Below are 21822 nucleotides of genomic sequence, written 5' to 3' on the forward strand. Positions count from 1 at the left end.
GCTTGGTCATTCTTACATTTGGCCATATTTCTCTATGCATCTCCAAATACTCTTTGAGACACAATGTTTTGCTAATTTGCATGATTTACAGATCAGAAATGCTGAGATTTTTAGAATACACACAATGTTTCCAAAAGGCTAATCAAAGAGTTATAATTTGAGCACATGTACAAGGCCAGTAGTAAATACACTCGAACTACCCAAGTAACAAACACCTAATATTTATTAATAAATTAGTACACTTGAAGGCATTTTTCTGCTATCCGTCCCTCCCCATGACCCACAAACCCCACCCACACAAAGGGACCACGCCACCTTTGCATTAGAGTCTGGCAACTGAGCATTATTAGAGAGCATGTTTATAAATGAGAGCAGAGTTGCAAATATATCAGACAAGAGCTCTTACAGCTGCAGCCACTTTTAATTAAAGTGATTGAATGACGAAGGACACCCACCAAGACCAAGTCCTTGGGGGCAGACTGGACCTACTGACTACGTGTGTATAAAAAACAAGACATCTTTTAAAGCAAAGCTGGGCAAATTCCCCATGGAAAAAGGTGCCATGGGCACTCGGTTGTGACTTTCCAAAGTGCAGCAATACGTTCCAGAACAGCTCAAGTTCTAAAAGATGAAGTTCAAGTTCTTTGGTGGCCCAGTTGTCAAGCCACTTAAATAGCAAGGTCCAATGGCTTGAGGGTTTCACGTCTCCAGCCCAGAGCATCGTTAGCATAAAAGGAGCACAAGTAATCAAGCATTCTATACGGTGTCCAAGTGAAAACCATACAATCAGCAACAGTGTGGTCAAGTTTCGGCCATGAATATGAACTATACAACAAGGCATATTAAAACGATAACTCAAAATCTATTGCATTACAGTAACTCAATGGGGTATTACATTTCTCTTGCCGTTAAGAAAATTTGTAAATTACAAATCATAATAAAAATAGTTACAATTAAAAAAAAAAGCTGATGTGGATGTTGAGACATGAAGACTGCGTATAGAATTCACAAGATGCCATTACACTTTTAAGAAGTTAAGAGCCTCACAATCCAGTGTGCAGGAGAAGCCACGCTGCATTTGTGGTACATTAAGTGAATTTAAAGTGCACAGAATAATTTCAAAAATACGTAAGAAGTCAAAACAGAGAAAATATGGAACCTAAAAAACTTTAGTGGTGGGTATTTTTCAACAGTTACACCTTGAGTAAGGCTTATGAACTAATTCCCTAGAAGAGTTAAAAAAAAAAAAAAGAAAACTCAAAACACTGGCCATATGCTCTGTTACACACACACATGCACACACCCGTGCGCACACACACAACTAGAAAAACAAAAACAAACCAAAACAAACAAACCACCCTGCCACTAAATTGAGTAATTTCCAGAGTGCAGTATCCCTCACGCTCTACAACAGATCGGGGAGATGGCTGTACACGGAGTCCAAGAGGGTCTGGCTGGCTTCCTGACTCTTGACTCCAATAATCTCAAAGAGCCGGTCCAGCTTGTCCTCAGCCTGAGGAATCTCTTCAATCACCCGCAGCTCCTCAGGATTCAGAATGTGGAGCATGTCGTCAAAAATAGGCTGCAAGTCACAGGGGTCTAGGCGTACCTGCCGCAACACTGTGTCCTTCTTTTCTGCAGAGAGGACAGGGAAAGTAAGGGGACAGTGGTCAAGGGACTGGACTGGGGAAATGCAGCAGAGCTAGGAGGGACGGCTGCCCTCTCCCAGCCTATCTCCCCTCCCCCCCGAGTGTGTGAGAGACCACCTGGCACATTCTGAACAATGCAGTAGTTCTTACTCGCGTTGCCCTTAAGATAACGAACAAGATCTGACCAAGAGCAGACAAAGAACCACTTGAATGGGTTTTTGGCTGTCCTTAGTGTGACTTTTGTTTAGAACTAAAGGACTTCTGGATACTTCTAAAACTCAGGAGAATGCTGACATTCTTAGAGAAACTTAAGGAAATTAAAAAAAGAAAAAACCACTTTTCCATCTGTAATGTGTTTGCTGAACAAAGATCGGTCCACCCTTTTCCCCTCTAAGATTCCAGTCCATGTAATCCACTTATCTGACTTTTGATTGTATTGCCGTATTTCAAAACTAAACTACAAACAGCAAAAGCACAGAAATAAGAGAGTATTGCTTCCTGGATCACACTTTACAATGAGATGAAGGACTGTAATGTATCGCCCTTCTAAAAAGCTTTCTTTAGAATATAATATGTAGCATAAAATATAAACCAAAATATAAATCTTTCATATAAATATAAAATAGATCAATGTAACGAGGTAAGGTATATAGGAGAGAACATATTTTATGAACATAAACTTCACCATAACATAAAATATAACCCCTCGTTAACATCTAACGGGACTTACCCAAACTGGAAAATTTTGAACAAAAGCCCAGTATCCATACAGTGTACATGCTAAATCCCTAGCCTGCCATGAGAATCTGAAGGTGGGAAATTATTTACCTAACATACCAATCCTCCACGTTTAAAACCTTGTTCTTTGCAACGATTTTTAACAGAGTGAATTTTAATTTGAGTCACTGAAACTTACACTTCTGACTCTCAAGATAGGTTACACTTTAAATCCTTGGATGCTGCAAACCTGGTCTGGTAAATAATTTTCAAAAAAACCTGCCAGACAACATTTTATCAGACCTTCCCCCAAACACCTTCGATAGCATCATGAGGATAAAGGGCGACCAATGAAGGCTCCTGGCCAGATGGAGAGAGCTGTAAAGTCTATCTGGGTGGGTCCCCACTGTCTGATTATGCAGTTCCTCTTGGGCCAGCCTCCTCTTGGGGTGTGTGATAGGGTTTCCTGGGCAAGTCACTCACATGAGGCAACTACCACTGGGCTGTGGAACCGGCCAAGGAGAAACCCTGGGAGCTTCTTTGGGGGAGGGTTAAAGAACGAATATGCCCTGTAGCCATTCTGCCAACATCTGTACCTTTGGTAATAAAGGAGCCCGTCCTGCTCAGCGCTGAGGAGCCACTGGATGTGGAGTCACAGCGAAGAAGGGGTTCCGATTCGTCCACGAAGAAGCCCTTGTTCTTGTCCAGTGGGGAAGGCTCTACCGTCAGCAGGGTGGAATTCTCAAGTTTCGTGTTGGGGCTGGGAATGGGGCTCGGGCTAAGTGGGCTGGGGCTCATCGGGAGAGCCAGTTTGTCAGTTTCCAACTGTGAGGGGAAACAAACAAATAAAAGTGTTTTTTAGTATATACTTCAAAAATTGTAGAGAAAAAAATGCAATCGAAACATCCTCTCAGATGCTATTTTTGTCCCACTTAATATTTTATAGATAAATTCTGCCATTTGACAGTCTATAACTTACATGATTGCTAGATCCACACACACACACATGCTTTTTAAACCCTTTGGGAATATGTGTGGAGCTGACTAAGTGTAAGCATTAATATGTGCCAAGCTATTACCTCACAGGAATGAAATTGGACAAGGGAGTGAATAGGAAGATCTCCAACTTAAAATAAATTGATTGAGCTGGTAGAGCTTTTAGATAATATCTAGTATATTCCCCTCTGTGTGGGCTGAATTATGTCCCCCGAAATTCATATGTTGAAGTCATAACTTCCTTACCTCAGTATATGACTGTATTTGGAGATGGGGCCAACTAAATAACTTTAAAAAGAGGTGATTAAGATATAATTGGGTACCAATCCAATATGACTGGTATCCTTAGAAGAAGCCTTTAGAAGAGACACAGCAGAAAGACCATGTAAAGACACAGGGTGATGGCTTCCATCTTCTACAAGCCAAGGACACCTTTATCTCAAACTTCTAGCCTCCAGAATTGGGACAAAACAAGTGCATGCTGTCTAAGCTTCCAGTATGTGGTACTTTATTATGGTAGCCCTAGCAAACTTAATACATCCTCTCTTTACAAGTAAGGAAACTGAGGTCTAGAGAAAGGTTTGGCAGGCTCAAGGAAAAGAACATCAAGATGGCCGACAGACCACTATCCCAGGACTTTCCCACCAAACAACACCAAGATGGCCGACAGATCATCCCACTGAACAGCACCAAGATGGCCGACAGACCACCGTTTTGTAACTTTCCACCCGCTGCTGGCTTCTAGTAAAATGCGTCATCTGCCCCTGGACACACCCCCGGAACTAGTGCCCTATATAAGGCCTCGCTCTTTGTCCTCCTGGTGCGACTTCCTGGGCCCATCCTGTCCGGACCAGGGAACCTCACCCGAGAGCTCTCGTTTTACATTTATTTCTGACCTCGGTTTTCTGTATCGTCTCTGCGCCTTCCTTGGCTCGTTCCCTCCGAGCCATGGAACCTTGCCCAAGAGCTCTTTAATAAAAGGTGCTCTGATCTCTTTTCCCAGTCTTTGTTTTGTGACTTTCTCACTTCGTCAATTTAACCTTACAGATATGCCTTTCTTAATTATGGGCTCCCAACCAGTAAGGGTCAAAGCTAAGACTGGACCCTAGGTTTCCTGACTCCCATTTCAAAGCAGCTGAGGAGAACACCAGAGGCAAAAGCAGATGGAAGAAGAGAGTGAGGACCACCCCAATGGAGCCAGTGGACAGCTCCAAAGGATTTAATGGAGACAGTGAAGCTGTATTTTGGAGCAGAGGGTCAGAAAGACAGTACCAAGTAAGCAAACAAACAAGATGCATCACATGGGGATGGCGAACTTCATGACCATTGGCTGGTATGCAGAGAACGGATTTTAGTGGGGACCAAGAAACAAAAGAGAGAGCCCAGTTAGGATGCTGCTACAGAGGTTGGGTGAGGTAAAATCAGGGCTTGTATCTGGGTGTGCAGCGGAGAAATGATAGGTGATATCACCGCATTTCACAGGTGAAATGACTAAGGTCCAGAGAGGGCTCACAGCCATTGGGAGAAGGCCGCTGCTTAACTCAGGCCTGCCTGATACCTCTACTTGGCTTGTCATTTGACGCTTCACTTTAGAACTCTGGCAGGCATTTGTGGCATCTTTTAGTCCATTGACTTTTTATCTTTTTATTGGCTATCCCTCCATGGATGAAAACCTGGGGGCCAGGTGGACAGATCACACAGGGCAGGGTTCAGGGAGTGCTAATCACCACTCATTGGAACCCTCACAACTTCACTCACACATGACAAGTTCCCCAATCAGGAAGACATTGACCCTCATTTCAACGTATTATGTGGAAGAGTTGTAAAAAGCACAAAGCAAACACAACAGCCTCTTTTACAACCTGTAGGGCCTGAGAAATTCTTGCAACTGATGGGAGAGTCTGATGACCATCAATTACTGCACCTGCCCACTGTCCCAACAGGATCTTTCCTCTGCACAACCGCCCATACCCTGCTTCTGCTCCCCAATACAAGCTGAAGACTTGGATAATGCATTCCCAGCTACAGACAAATTTTATGTTTATGCTTTTGCAATTTTAATTCAATAGGCACGTGCCCCTCCTCTCTGAAATGCACATGGTCATTCATGCCAATACACATTTTTTATTCACTCAATTAGACAAAGAACACTTGTCTACACTCTGGTTCTCAGGGACCACACTATATTGGACAACATGGTCAGTCAATATAGTGCACTGTTCTTGCTTAAAAAAAGAAATTCCTGCCCACAAATGACATGCCAACAGACTAAGGAGTCCACCCACCTATTTCCTGAACTTAGCTCAAAACTTCAAATATTTAATTTTTCCCCCACTTTTGCCAAAGGATCCTATCAGTAGAAATTAAGTACATGATTTCCAACATAATTCAGTGAGGCAGAATGCTACAGTGATGCTCTCTTATGATCAACGATGAGTCCAGTGAATATGAAAATGTCCCTAAGAATGATTTTAGTGTCATCCCGGTAGGGCAAACAACTACAGCTAAAGCCACAGCTCATGTGACAATCATCTTTCTAGAAAATCTTTTCAGCTACTAAGCACAGGTATCTCTCCCTTTATGCAGAATACATAGCAGCTGGTTGATTTCCAGATTTCTCTAAAATTATTTGCATTTTTCCTATAAGGAAAAAAAAACATGTTCATAGAAAGTTAACTTATTTTCTCCCTTTACTTACTATTTACAATATCCACCAACATTGGATTGTAACACAGCAACTCAAGCCTTATATTACCTGTGATAGTGCTAATCAGAAATTAAGTCATCGAGGGGTCCTTAGGTAGCTTAATAAGTTAAGCATCTGACTTTGGGTCAGGTCATAGTCTAGCGGTTCATGAGTTTGAGTCCCGCATCAGGTTCTGTGCTGACAGCTCAGAGCCTGGAGCCTGCTTCAGATTCTGTGTCTTCCTCTCTCTTTGCCCCTCCCCTGCTTGTCCTCTATCTTTTTCTCTCTCAAAAATAAATAAAACATTGAAAAGGTTTTAAAAAAATTTTTTTTTACTGCTTTTATTTATTTTAGAGAGAGAGGGAGAGACAGCATGAACAGGGGAGGGTCAGAGAGAGAGGGAGACACAGAATCTGAAGACAGCTCCAGGCTCTGAGCTAGCTGTCAGCACAGAGCCCAATGCAGGGCTTGAACCCACGGACCGTGAGATCATGACCTGAGCCAAAGTCGGACGCTTAACCGACTGAGCCACCCAGGTGCCTCTAATAAAAGTTTTTTAAAAAGAAAAATTAAGTATAGGGATGTGTGGAATAAATTAATTCTTTATTAATTCAGAAAGTTCATGTTCATTGTTGAGTTGATAGCAAAAAAGAATACTTATTAATAAGATTTAGATACTAAAAGACAAACACTCTAAACAAGAAAGCCAGAAAAGGGACTTATCCAAATATTTACAAAATGTATTAGGAGGGACTTAATTTTTTCCTCATGCATCTTTGGGCCTTCCAAATTCTATCCGGGGACATATTATTAACTTTTATAGTTATAAAAACAATACACGTTATTTTAAAAAGCAGTTACCACAATGGGGTGCCCAGGTGGTTCAGTCGGTTAAGCAACCAACTTCGGCTCAGGTCATGATCTCCCGGTTTGTGGGTTCGAGCCCCACATCAGGCTCTGTACTGACAGCTCAGAGCCTGGAGCTTTATATTCTGTGGCTGCCCCACTCTCTGCCCCTCCCCTGTACTCTCTCTCTCAAAAGTAAATAAAACATTTAAAAAATTTTTAATAAATAAAATAAAAGCAGTCACCACTGATAAGTATATTCTCCATTTGCTGACTTGGAAATGTTATGGCTACAGCATCTCTTATTTATTTATACTGGTAGCCAAGGTACAGGATAGTTGGAAGATCACCTACTTGGCCAAGTGCCTCGTTATACTTTGGTTAAGTGTCCACAGGCAAAAAAGGGGAACACTGCCCTCCAGCTTACTGCAGTGAGGGAGACACTAGACTTAAAAGAAAGGCCTCTGGAGAACCTGGCCAGTGAAGGCAATATGTACATCAGATTCTGAAGTCCCTTTGCAGAAACTTTAAAAATACAATTCTTTTTGCTTTACAGCCATGAGATAATCATGCTAACTTTGAAGACTCACTTGAGAAATGAGGTAGAGACAGTAAGATACATGGAAAGGGGAGGCAGCAGGGATAATGAGGGGGAGAGCTCCCCAAGTAGTCAAAACCAGAACGGTTCTATTGTGTGAACTTCAATAGCATGCAATTTCCTTTGGCCCCAAATGTCCTCCTGATTAGTTTCCATGCAAGTACACGTAGCCCTTCCAGATACTGTATTTATTAGTCCCAAGTGATAGGGGAAGGGAGAGAGATAAATGGTTCACTACTCAACAGCTGAGTCACACCGAAAGTTCCACTGCTGACCTGACTATTTTCCTTTCTGATTAGCAGAACCACCAAGTACGAGGAACCATCCAAATTGATGAGATAGACAAGGTATTGATTGAAATTTGTGGGCCTGAACATCCCTGGGCTATAGAGGTTTGTAGCAGTGTTTGTGAGAACAGTGGTTTAGCTTGGATTTGGGCTACACTGGCATGATCCATTCATTTCCAACTGTGTCTCTGCAACCCTCCGCTTCTACAGCTTCCAAATGAAGCACCCACTTTGGATGTTCAGCTAAATTACAACCTGAAACTGAAGCTCAAACATAATTCTTTTCTCTCAGTATCAAACCACAAATAATCACTTTCCCAGTTGACTAGCCTTGGGGATGGGCGCAGCCACGGATGGTAAAGGAAAATCCTCCCAAGCCTTAGTCGTGGCAAAAGTGGCTTATAAATGAGGCAAGGTTCCAAGACTAGTCTTCTTCCCTCTTGTGACCTAGCAGCATTCCTAAGCATAGTCTGCAAACAGGAATCAGCTAGAGAACTCCGGCCTCAGAGGCTGTCTTTCTGGCATCCATTTCATGTTCCCCACAGTCAACTCCTTGACACCCAAACCATTAGTATCCTGAAATGCCATTGCAAGGGAAGAAAGGAAGTAGACCTCCAACTAGCTGTGTGGTCTTAGAAAAATCCCTTCCCTCCTTAGACCTATTTCCTCATTTCTGAACAAAAAAGATTAGACTAGGTCATCTCTGTTCAAATTGTGTCTTATTTATTGTTTGCCATACTAGAGCTATTTCATTCTCTCCCCTCCACCCACCCACCCCAACTCCCTTTCTCTTTCCAAGTTACCCCTACTGGTTCACTCAGCTAAGGTTTACCACTGAGTTATTTTCAATTACTACCCAATTACAGTCTCCCCATGGTTGCACAATCTGTTTTCATAAAACTAATGAACCACTTTGATGCATCAATGACCCCCTGAAATGAAGCAGTAATTACCCAGCCTAGATGCTCCTTGCCAGTCTGCTAAAATGGCTCAACTTAACCCTTTGGCTCCTGGCACTACACCACTGGGATTCCACAACACCCCGTTTTCGGATCGCAACAGACCAGATATGCCTGACAGCCTCAAGAAGTAAAACCCTCACAGTCAAAGGCTACTCTTTCAGCTGAACAGTCCCTCCTGGCCTCATCCAACACTTAGAAATATGGGAGAATCCTCTGTCACATTTGTGACATTTACCATCACTTTAATAATGGTGTTTAAAAGCCCATTTGCTAAATTCAATGAAAACTAATTGCTATTCCATCTGAGTTGACCAGCTTGTTACTGAGATCCAGCAAACAATAGAGACTTTTAGAAATAAACCATCACCAGTACTGTGCTTAAATGATTTAGCATCAAATATACATAATCCATTTGCTGTGAAGGTAGATCTTAGGGCCTTCATTTTACAGATGAAAACACTGAGGCTCTAAGAGGTTTGAGTAACCTGCCCAAGGCCACAGAGCCAGGATTCCAGATCAGGTCTGTCCAGTTTCAAAGTGAGCCTCTCTGCTGAGCCGTGTCACTTCTCTGTCTGGACCCACTACATTTACGGAAAACTGACAAACCCGTAAACTCAATACAAGAAATTGCCCTTGGTTGCTGAGCCAGAAGGAAGAGGCAAAAAGCGGGGTCTGCGAGGGTTTGTAACTCAGTGGCAGAGCTGACTCTCCGGCTGAATGAAGGCCGTGAAATAGCGATGAGAGATTCTGTAAATATCAGACATCTCAACGGTGGCCCAGTGACTTGCTTTTGTATTCGAAAATATTTCCAATCCCAACAGACCCGTGATGATTTAAAAAAAAAAACAAATGCGTGCCATTTCCGCTAAAGTTTTATCTCAAAGGAATTACAGTCACAAATAAATACATAGCTAATATTATTTAAAGATTATGATATTATCTCGAGCTCGTTTCCCCTGCTCTCCCGCCTGCTCATGTAATCAACATCAAATTAGATTTCATGACCTCCTATAGGTCTGGTAGATATGTAAGCCGGGGCTCTGATAAAAGCAAGGGCTATCTGCTTTCCATGGACGCATCTAGATAGCCGAATCTTGTGCAGTCCCTTTGTTTAGAGAACAGAAATTCAGTTAATAAGGAAAGCTTTGTTATCTAAATCAATGTGGTTCCAGGATTTCATGTATAAATAAGGGTTCGGATAATGATGGTTACCAGCTGTCTCTCAAAAACATTATCTGAATCTGTTCAACTCCTAAGTTCAGATACTGAAGAAAACCTAAGAATTACAAAGATTTCTCTCTTTAAAAAATGAAATACAGGGGTGATCCCCAACAATACAAAAGAGAAACATGGGTGGAAACAATGGCTTTATTCTTCCGAGTGTGATTTCTTAATCAATTAAACTCAGAGTAAACGGTGTTGGGAAGAATAATCCAAATTTACACCCAGTAAAATTATAAAATTTTTTTTGGCAAACAAAAGGGAAAAAAGGAAATGGGAAGATGCTGATTCCTCGACCTTTAAAAGGAGTGTTATCAGTTGTAAGAAATTTGGAGGGAAGTCTTGGAAATGGGAATGTGAACTGGAAATATACATGCATGTATATAGACAAAGCAAAGACATGGAAGTGTGAATTAAATTGTTAAACCCAAGTGGTAAGCTAAGGGGTGTTTTCGTGCTGTGTTTTCAACTTTTCTTTGTTTCATAAGCCTTATTTTTTTTTAATAAATTTTAAACAAGGGTTAAGAGCTAAATAACTGTAAGACAAAAATTCCCCAAACTTTTCCTAGGCTTCTGATTCTTTAGTCTGTTGTCATTCTGTCTCTCTTCTCTTGCCCAGCCCCTGTCACAGGAAAGGGGCTTGTGCTTCCGTTGCATAAGCAGGGAACAGGGCTAACACTTAAATATAAATCATCAGTTGGCAAGAGGACATTGCTAGCTTTATGTTGTCTAGATCCCCCTAGGCCGGGGGGGGGGGGGGGGGGGGGGGGGGGGGGGGGGGAGTCATGGGACGGAATCAGGAACAGGAGCCCAATGCCAAGAAGCCCAGCTTGTCTTCCTTGGAACGCCCTGTGTGGGACCACATCAGTAACAGAGCTGAGTGGACACTGAGGTGTGCACTGGCCCTGGGAGCTGGGAACCAACAGCAGAGCCTACAGTACTCATCATCGGGAGGCTCATAGGATTAACTTGGCCAAAAAATGGCCACACCTCTGGGAAATTATTTAAAACACTTCCCATCCAGCCTAGATCTGTCCAAGCATAGCATAATGAATGTATTTTGTACCGATTGCAACCTTAGTTAAGACTATATTTAAACTTCATCCCAGGTTGGCCAGGCCATAGTGTGTTTCTCCCTTAACTATGCCAAGCCCAAGTCAAGGGAGTTGCTACAGTCTTGTGTGTATATGTCACTTCTAAGCGTTAATTTCAGAATTGAATCCCAAAGGCTACAAATTTACCCACATTGAAGTGAAGGTGGCTAATCCTTGCCCTAAGCAAGAGAACTGTTCCTCTCCTGGATGCAGAGGGGGGAACGCCACAGGAAGCCACAAGTAGTGCTGGCGAGAGCTGCCAGAGCTGGTAAGAACCAGCTGGCTCTGGAAGGAGAAGGAAGGGAGGGTGAGCCCCGCCCAGCTGCTGGCGCATGTGTCTGCAAGCTGTCCAGGCTGCTGACATCAACGGTAATATTGCAGCCCTGAGCTGACTCACTGAAAAGCTTTCTCAAAAAAGGAAGTGATGATAGAGAGAATAAGTGGTCTCTCTTGGTTCAGAGCTGGAGCCCACTCACATTCAAACATACTGCTGAGTCTTACAAGACCTCACCCCCGTGGACACATGAGGAGATCATGCTATCGGAAGTGACGTGGGTTTCCCTACACTGCACTCACTGAGAACCCCTTAGGAAGCCTATCCACAAAACAGTCTTTGAACAATTCTAACCATGGAAAGGAGTTGCATGAATCTTACAAAGCTTTCCTTAAGGCATTCTGGAAGATAGAAAGTAGTTTCATAGGGAACTCATGACCTTGAAGTAAGAAGGCTCAAGCTCATCTCAGTCACTCAAGTATTTTGAACTTGCTAAATTTGATTAAATTAGTATTATTTAATAAAATCTTTAGTTGGATGCATGCCATTAGAATTAGAACATACCTGGTATGTAATTCCAAAAGTACAAAAGGAGCTAACTGTGAAAAATACTTCTCCCTTACTAACCTCCGACTCACAGTTCTCATCTACTCGGTTTCCCTGCCGACGGTGACTCTTACCCTGTGCTCTTTCCCCCAGTCGATATTTACACCAATAAAGAGGTAATATACGGTCTCCACCCCTCCCCAACTCCTCTTCAGTTTTTACTATGGTTTTTACTCTTGCTTTTTTTTTTTTTTACACAATATGGTGGCAGAGTACACCCACTGTTCTGCACCTTGCCTTTTTCTCACTTAAAAACAGTTCTTGACGTTTGCACACAGAAACAGACTCATTTCTTTTGACAAGTGCATGCTGTTCCCCTGTCTGGATGTTCCACAACTTCTACAACCAGTTCTCTGTTGAAGGGCATTTGTGCTGCTTCCACTCCTTTATTACAGATGAGGTTACAAGGAATACTTGTACTTGGAACATTCTACTACACACATGGCAGAGGCACGTGGGACTATACGTAGAAGATATTCTTGGAAGTGCAAGATCAATAGTCAACTGCCATATACTTTGGTAGATAATACCAGATGGCTCTCCATAAGGGTTGGGCTAACGTACACACACAACAGCAACATACTATCCCTATCCCTCTTTCTCTACACTCTACACTCTCACAACACAAAAATGGTGTCATACCTTCTCCTTACCAATCTAAGAAGTTAAAATTGTAACTCCAGACAGTTTTCCATTTTAATTTTTCTTGCTCTGAGACACGCTAAAAAACCTATATGTCTTTAACAACCCTCACTATTTCCTTTTCTGTGACCTGTTTTGTTCACAGACTGTCCATTTTTCTTTTGGGTCTTTGGTCTCTTACTTTGTAAAAGCTCTTCATTTTTTTTAAGTTATTAACTGTATGTTGCAAACAACTTCCCCCAGTTATTATTCTTTTGGTTTACATCTGAAGTTTTCTGGCTTATACATTTATTGTTACGTAGTTAAATCTTACTTGTATGACTTCAGTGTTTTCTATCCTTCTCAAAAGAGATTGACCTATGGTTGGGATAATAAAAACAAAGAAAATTTTCCCTATGTTTTCTTCTAGTACATTTTTGGTGACAAGTCAGGGTAATAGTTGGTCGCCGCAGACTGTCCCCTGACAAAGCCCGACTGTGGATAAATCGAAAGTTTCTCTGTGAAAAAAAAAATTAATGGGAAAGTCAGGAGAAAAAGCTACCTTTCCCAAAGAGTAAGAGGAGTTAAGCATTGAAAATGTTAAGTTGAAATTAACTGGTGTACAATAAAACCTACTGTTGGCCAGGATGCAATTCCTCGCCAGCAAGTGTACCTACAGCTGGCATGTTGTTTTTAACAGATCAAGAGATGGTCTCATGAACATAAAATGGGGAAACTGGGCCCAAATTGGAAGCTACAAAGCTTTATCAAGATATGAGTTTTGGCTTTAAAAATAAATTTAAAGTATGATATCCAGCACTGGTAATTGATGGAGAAAATAAGCTTCTTTTCACTATATTGATTCTGATTTCATTTTTGTGGATTCTTTGAGAAAGCCAGTGAGGGTGTGGATTAAGGGATGGAAAATGTCATCAACTAATGGACTCTGTCTTTTCTGAACATGGAGACACAGTGTCTCAGGAAAAAAGTAAAAACCCACTTCAAGTCCACAAAATATCCTTTAACATGTGGTTCACATACCTTTCCCTCCTGTGAAACCATCACCAACTTGAAGGAGGATGCCCAGGAGTTGTGTTTTGTTTTATGTGTTTTGTATGCAAATGCTTTCATCTAGTATCTATTGTGTCTGACACAGAGCTCAAAATAAAATGGGTGTTCCATTAATGTTTACTAAATAAGTTGTTGACATTAATCCAACTCACTCTCAAAGGCAATTTTGAAAAGGAAAAGAAAAAATATGTGTAAATACATGTTGGGAGAGAGAGTGTATTCATCGCAAGACCCCAACGAACCCCTTATACACTATACACCTCAAACCCAACCATACTGGATTAATCCTACAATGTATATTTTTTCACATTTGAACATCTCTCAAATAGGAATATATCTTACAACTATAATTGGCAGTGTTTTCATTGCTAGTGGGGTGGTATATACAATAATGGTGCATCTTACAGTGGACATGGCCTTGAATATGTCTTACTTCTACTACCTACCTATACCTTGGAGGACCATGAAGCTTGCTAGATAATCACAGATGTAAAACACCCAGACGGTGTTTGGGACACAACAGATACTCATCAAATGTTGGCTCCCTTTCTCCTTAATGTGCATGTATCAAAAGTAGAGTGGTATCATTTGCTCTTGAGTCAAAAAAAAAGAATGTAGAATTTAATTTCAACGTAGATGATAGTAGCAAAAAATGTGTTGAGCCTCTGCTCGATGTGAAGTGCAGGGCTGGGCGTTTACACTCCTGATCTGTAGTATATACCCTCTGTCTCTAAACTTCCCCAGATCCTTACATGATAGCTCTGAATTCATGAAGTTGAACGTCAATCTATTGGATCTGCCAGTTTTTAGTTCTTAGAGATTCCAAGTTCGAACTTCAGCCCTTCCATGAAGTAGAAAATTGGAAACTTATTTATGTACCTTTAATATTGCACAACAGTGAAAGCTTTCTGAAAAGCTTGTGACTGAGCAAAACAAAACAAGATTCTTAGTAAAACAAGTGTTCTTTGCAGAGTCAACGCCTTGAGAAGCCCCTGGTGTTGGGGGCTGATAAAGTAGGTAGGGCTCCTTCAGCAGAACCCAGACAGAAAAGTCCTTGGGGAAGAGGACCAAAACCCAGTCTTGAAAGAAACTACTGTCTGCTTTTTTCTTTAAGAGGGGCTTTTATTGGGGGGGGGGGGGCGCCTGGGTGACTCAGTCGGTTAAACATCTGACTTCTGATTTTGGCTCAGATCATGATCTTGCAGTTCGTGGGTTTGAGCCCCACTTCGGGCTCTGTGCTGACCTCGTGGAGTCTGCTTGAGATTTTGTCTCCCTCTCTCTCTGCCCCTCCCCTGCTCATTATCTCTCTCTCTCTCTCTCTCTCTCTCTCAAAACAAATAAACATTAAAAAAAGATACCTTTTTTTTAAGTTTAAATTTATTTTGAGAGAGTAAGAAAGAATATGAGTTGGGAAAGGAGGGAGAGAGAGAGAGAGAGAGAGAGAGAGAGAGAGAGAATCCCAAGCAGGCTTCACACTGTCAGTGCAGAGCCCGATGTGGGGTTCAAACCCACGAACCACGAGAGCATGACCTGAGCCAAAATCAGGAGTCAGATGCTTAACTGACTAAGCCACCCAGGCAACCCTAAAAATAACTGTTTCGACTGGACAAATATACATCTGCTATTGTTTCCTGTATTTTTTGGTAGGTCAGTACCCCAGCCTTCTGCCACAACCTTATCGTTTCCTGGTACCCTTCTGTTACGACATGTGCTTATCACACTGAATTGCACATTATTTGCACAGGAATCTCCCTCTCGGTGACCAAGCTCACGAAAGGCCTGGAGACCACCTTTCTTCTTTACAAAGTACCAAACACACAGCTGACGGTTGTTGACTAACTGAATGAAACCCTAGAATGTGATAATAAATAGAACGGCTCGAAATGACATTAAAAACCTAAAAGCTTATTCGCAGAGCATGCTTCTTTGTACACATGGCCACCCTACCCAAGCACGACAAAATGTACCTAAGCCTATTGTGTGGCAACAATCTCTTTATAAAGTTCACAGTCACCACACAGGAGAGTTCCCCAGAGCTCACAGTCACACCCTGCAAATTAAGTAACTTGACCTTAAATGACCCTCTACGTTGTGATAACAGGACTGAGGGCAGGCGTGAAATATAGGCGGAGCTCAGCTAATATCTTAGAGCCTTGGGATAATAATCCCTATTTTCTCAGAGATGACCAACGGGCAAATTAAAGACGAAAACAAATCTGAATGGCCCAAAATTCAATTGTTAAACGTACAGCCGCTATTTGCCTGGATTCATCCTGCAGCTGGTTAACAACAACAACAAAAATCAGCAACTGTAGTTGACTCCGCCGCAGAAACAGAGGTGCTGTCCCTGCCAAATTAGAATGCCCAGTGCTGTCCCCACTGCGGCGGCTGTCCCACTTGATCACACAGAGCAAAGCGCCCAGTGTCCAAACAGCATGGACTATAGTTGGGGGCCAGGGATGGGGGGCGGAGAGGGGGAAAGGACTCTGTCTCTGGGATGTAGGTCTCCTGCATGGTTTCTGGAAGGGATCGAGAATGCCTAACAAAGAGTCATTCTACTACACAGCAGCCCACAACAACAACTCTGGCCTCAAGTCCACTAGTTACATTACAGAGTAGTTTTAATCTGGCTTCTCTAACGGAAGGAGGGCAGGAGGGGTAAGGTACCCAACTCCCCTGCCTGATTGGCACCAATTCCTTACATCTGAGGATGGCTGGTCAAAGCAGACAGCGCAAGTGATGCTTTATATTATTTTCAGTTGTTGCAGTTCTTTTTAATATTATCATCCTTTAAAATGTCCATAAAATTCCTTTTTCTGTCCTTCATCAAAATGGTACAATAAAGGAACACTGAAATTCCGATCACAATTACTGCTGAACCTTGCCAGGAAGCATCACTCTACTACCTCGCTTCCTTATATCCCGCAGCTTAACTAAACAGTACCTCATTTAATTTTGATAACCACTTGATTTCCCATTTTAAACATAAAAATCTGGGGTCCTGGGTGGCTCAGTCAATTAAGTGTCTAACTTCGGTTCAGGACATGATCTCGTGGTTTGTGGGTCCGAGCCCTGCGTTGGACTTTGTGCTGACAGCCTGGAGTCTGCTTCGGATTGTGTGTGTGTGTGTGTGTGTGTGTGTGTGTGTGTGTGCGCGCGCGCCCCTCCCCCACTAGTGTTCTGTCTCTCAAAAACAAACATTAAAAAAAAAAAAGAAAAATCTGAGGACAAGGGAGGGAGAGAAAGGAGGGAAGGGGTGGGGAGGGGAGGGGAGAGTAAATCTAGAAATTCAGTTGCTCAATTTTGTTTCCCTTTTTCTGACAGCCACTGAGAAAACAGACAATTATCTTCACACATACCATCACCTTTGTTTCTTCCCTAGAGAAAACATCCCCAGTCTCGCTCAGGCGGCAAGGAATAAATATTTACCATTAGCAGAATTTCCAGTTCTTTGGCATTGAACCTAAATGGCAACCCTGATGCTCAACTCACTCGTCCACTTTAAGCAGTGTTGGAATCGGAAGTGCCTCCCCGCTGGACACTACGTAACCCCTCAGTGTTCAGGATTTAAAGGATCCATCATGCGCATGAGTTGAGGAACATTTCTTCCATCTCTCTTGCCTCTAGAGCCCGGGGAATAATTGCAACTATGAACACTAAACATTCGCCCAGTGCTTACTTTGGGGGTACACTCACCTAATTCTCACAGCACCTCATAGGTCAGGCACTAATGGTGCTCCCATGTCCTCAGGAATAAACTGAGGCCAGTGTTCCCAGCGATGTGCTGCCAGGCAGGAAGTGCACCTGACCCACATCTCCACACGGATGCTCCGATTAGGAACCTTTAACGCTGGCTCGTTGTGCATCCAGCACCTCCCTCCTCCCACGCTCGTGGATTGATTCCCTTAAACTCTAAGTATATAGAAGTTTCTTCCATTCAACCATAAGCTTCCTTGATAGCACAGACTCTGTCTTATACTGGCCTTTGCCTTTGCCCCAAATGTCTGGTTTAATACTGTCCACCTAGTTTGTTAGGTAACAGAGATTTTAACGTAAAATCATGTCATCCCGTTTGCTCTGTAGCAGATGAAACTTAAACACAGACATGAAAGCACTGAAAAGAAATAATGGTCCCACTACATTCTCTTTTCCAGCTATTTTTCAAAAACAAAGGGCAAATAATGCAATTTATTTATTGAGTTGGCATTTTCCAGACCCAGGAAAAGAATTTACTGCCGGAAACCCACCCTAAGCATTCTTTGGGCCAAAGAAAAATGATCTCAGGTGTAGAAGATGAAGCTGCAGAGAGGAATGAAGAACGACAGAAAAGATCAAGATGCAGGTATATCCATGGGAATCCTGGCTTGTGAAAAACCATAATAATTGTGCCTTTTGGGGGCTAAGAAATGTGTGGTGTGAAAATTCATGACATCAAAAAACATAATGCAAGAAAAGGATAAATAGAATTAAAGTCTCCTAAGGCTGTTGTGTTGTTTAGAAATAGTAAGAAGTATGCACTTATGAAATATCCCTCATAATTTAAGTTGCGATCTCTATGGTAACCATTAAAAGTACAGTAAAACATGTGTAACTAACAAGCTGAAAGAGGAGGAGAAGTAGAATAATAAAAAATACTTGATTAACCCCAAAGAAGGCAAGAAAGACAGGGTGAGGGGGAGAGACGAGACAAATACAAAACAAATAATCAGATGGTAGATTTTAACCCAAATATAGGCATAATTACATTAAAAATGGAACCATACTAAAATTCTCTAATTAAATGACAAAAACTGTCAGACTAAATTTCTTGAAGTCTTAAATATACGCTACTTACAAAAGACTTGCTTTAAATAAAGCCGGGGGGGGGGAGAATTAAAGTAAAAGGATGGAAAAAAAGAGATAACATACAATTTGGAATGCTGTATTAGGGTTTTTAAATAGCTTTGGCAAAGCCCCAGTAACTTCCAACTATGGCACCACTGTTTCGCTGTTTGCACCGAATGCTGATGCCTGGAAGGGAAAAATAGATACGATTCTAGAAGGCTTTAGATGTTGAATTCAAAAGAAAAGAGGGCTGAAAAACAACTCATGCCTTAGATAAAGTCAGGTAACCGAATGGACAAATCAACTGGTACAACTCAACAATGGAATATTATTCAGGGCTAAAAACAAACAGAACTATCAAGTCTTGTGGACTCTTTACTGCATGTTACTAAGCAAAAGAAGCCAATCTGAAAAGGCTATATACTGCATGATTCCAACTATATGACATCCTGGAAAAGACAAAACCATAGGGACAGTAGGAAAAAAAATAGTGGTTGCCAGGGGTTAGGAGGGAGAGATAAACAGGCACAGCACAGAGGATTTTAGGGGTAGTCTAAATATTCCGCATGATGGTATAATGATGGATATGTATCTTTATACACCTGTCCAAACCTGTAGAATATATACTTAGGAAACTAAGATAAACTATGGACTTTGGGTGATTGGTGTATGTTGATGTAGGTTCATCCCTGGTAAAAAAAAAAAAAAAAAAAAAAGGTACCATTCTGGTGAGTGATATTGACAATGAGGGAGGCTATGTGTATGTTGAAGCAGAAGATATATGAAAAATCACTGTACATCTCTCTCGATTTTGTTTGAAACCTAAAACTGCTCTTAAGAACTTAAGTCTTAAAAAAAAAAAAAACAGAACAGAACACCAAAAAGGGAATTTTACCATGTAGTGGTTTTTTGTACATAATTTTTTTTTAAAGTCAGACTCTGGATGTGTTTAATTAAAACATGGCTAATAGGCCACCATGGTTAATAATGGCCCAGCTGTTCTTGAAAGAGGAAACTAAAAGGTACACCCGGCTAATCCTTTGAGTGGAGCATAAGGTGGGTGCTCTCAGGTTCATGAATAGGAAAAACTATTAACCATTTTTAAACATACGCACACATAGTCATTTTTGCACATTAAGCTTCCATTAACTCCTAGGGCAAAATCTTGAGTCGCCAGCAGTACCACAATGCACCGAGAATACAAATCCGCCATAAAGTGGGAAGCATAAGTCTCAATTATGCCCCCTGCACTCTGTGTCTTGTTTGACTCAACTAATCTCAGAGATAAGCTGCAGACAATTACACACTGTGTGATTAATAAAAGCTGGCAGCCAGAAATCCATGCTCGTTGGCTATTAAAATTAGAGTCAGAGCTGGGTCCACAGTGTTGCTAGACAATGGTGGCCATTATGAAAACATGGAACGAGAAGCTTCATCCTGGCCTCTCAGGCTCTGCCATCACACACCGGCCACCCCAGAATTACAGAGAAAGCTACAGGATGCGTCGATGCCACTGCGCCTTAAAAAATAAATAGCAAAATAGATATTGTTGGATATAGAGGAGGTAAAAGGAAACTACTAAATGGTACAAGAGTTTGGCACTTTGGGACTGCATATTTGGTTTTTATTTTCTGATTCACTGACACAGTGATTTCTTGTTATGAATCATTTCCCTTGAAACGCAGACACAGTCACCTCCAGAGACATTGAGATTACCTCTCCCAACACCTATGACAGTGCCTGGAATAAAGCAGGTGCTCAAGAAACATTTATGGACCTCAACAGAATCAGAGAAACATACAAAGGTCATTTGTTCTAGTCAGTACCCTACCATCATCACCACCACCCCAAAAAAGAGAATTACCCTGAAGACTAGGACCAAATGCAAAGTGATCGCTGAGCATACACAGAGAAATGAGTTAGGCTTGCAGAAACCAAAAAGCGAGGGGGCGTCTGGGTGGCTCAGTCGGTTAAGTGTCCGACTTCAGCTCAGGTCATGATCTCACAGTTCACGGGGTTGAGCCCCGCGTCGGGCTCTGTGCTGACAGCTAGCTCAGAGCCTGGAGCCTGTCTTCAGATTCCGTGTCTCCCTCTCTCTCTGATCCTCCCCTGCTCTCTCTCTCTCTCTCTCTCTCTCTCTCTCTCTCTCTTTCTCAAAAATAAATAAAACATTAAAAAAAAAGAAACCAATGAGCGAAATAAGTCTTGGCAATTTTTTGGCGAACCTGACCCAATATCACAAACCTCAAGTAGGTCCTAACAAGGAAGAAGGGATTGTCCCACATTTATGGTCACACTGTCTCCTCTCCCTAAACTGAAACAGGATGGCCGCCTTCTCTCAATTCAGCACAGTCAAATGAAGCCTTACCTACCCTTTCTCTTGTGCCCTTTCAGCTCAGTAATTTAAAAAATACTTTAATGGGGAATGGGAGACCAGAGAGGTTTAGTAATTGCCCCAGGTCACACAGTGAGTAAACTAAAGATCCAGAATTAGAACTCTAGAGAGACTGATTCAAGAGCTTACTTTCTTAAAATTCATGCTAGAGATGCATCTTTGATTTGCATAATTGAGGGATGGATTGTGGGGATCACCTGATTTATGAAATCAATATGTTCTGGTAACTTGAATATTAATAATTCAATTTGCAGCACCTGGGTGGCTCAGCCAGTTGAGCATTCCACTTCAGCTCAGGTCATGATCTCACACTCATGAGTTCGAGCCCCCTGTCAAGCTCTACGCTAACAGCTCAGGGCCTAGAGCTTGCTTCACATTCTGTTTCTCCCTCTCTCTCTGCCTCTCCCCTACTTGCTCTCTGTCTCTGTCTCTCTCTCAAAATAAATAAACATAATAGAAAAAATTAAATAAGTCACATTCTATTTGCCATTTAAATAAATAGACTTTAAATCACAAAAGTAATGTATTTTCATTACAGAAAAAAAAAAGAAAAATCACTTCTAATTGTACCACCTAGATTTAATAACATAACATTAATGCTTTTTATTTTCCCTGTTTATATTTTCCTATGCTTGTATTTGGTTTTTTTTTCTAATAAGCAACCCTCTTTTCCCTTAAAAATTCCTCGCGATCATCTTTCTACTTTATCAAAGATTCCACTTAACTAAATCTTTATGTTGCATCAATCACATATTACCATTCTTGTAGGTATCATCAAAAAGACCTACTGGCCTATTCTCCAACATCTAAATCCACTTTAAGTCTTCTGCTTGCCCTACCAGCTCTTCCCTGAAGTCAATATTCCAAGGAAGCCCATGCATGTTTGCCTCTCAATTCCCTTTATTTGAACTGCAGTCATTTTATTCAATTACAGATTAAATATCTTCCTTCACTTCCCCCAGACCCAGTGACTTG

The 21822-nt window shown here is 41.7% G+C and overlaps 1 protein-coding gene across 1 annotated transcript in view; it reads right to left on the reverse strand.

Moving 5' to 3' along the window:
• Positions 1-205: 205 nt before the first annotated feature.
• Positions 206-21822, reverse strand: part of TNFRSF21 (TNF receptor superfamily member 21) — a 65988-nt gene continuing 44371 nt past the window's right edge. The window contains exons 5-6 of the mRNA XM_029943175.1: positions 2963-3191; positions 206-1635 (exon numbers count right to left, since the gene is read on the reverse strand). Of these exons, the coding sequence (XP_029799035.1) occupies positions 1406-1635; positions 2963-3191 (459 nt within the window). The 3' untranslated portion in view covers positions 206-1405. The remainder of the gene's footprint in view (positions 1636-2962; positions 3192-21822) is intronic.

This window comes from Suricata suricatta, chromosome 7 (genome assembly GCF_006229205.1).
Source record: "Suricata suricatta isolate VVHF042 chromosome 7, meerkat_22Aug2017_6uvM2_HiC, whole genome shotgun sequence".
Lineage (NCBI taxonomy): Eukaryota > Metazoa > Chordata > Mammalia > Carnivora > Herpestidae > Suricata > Suricata suricatta.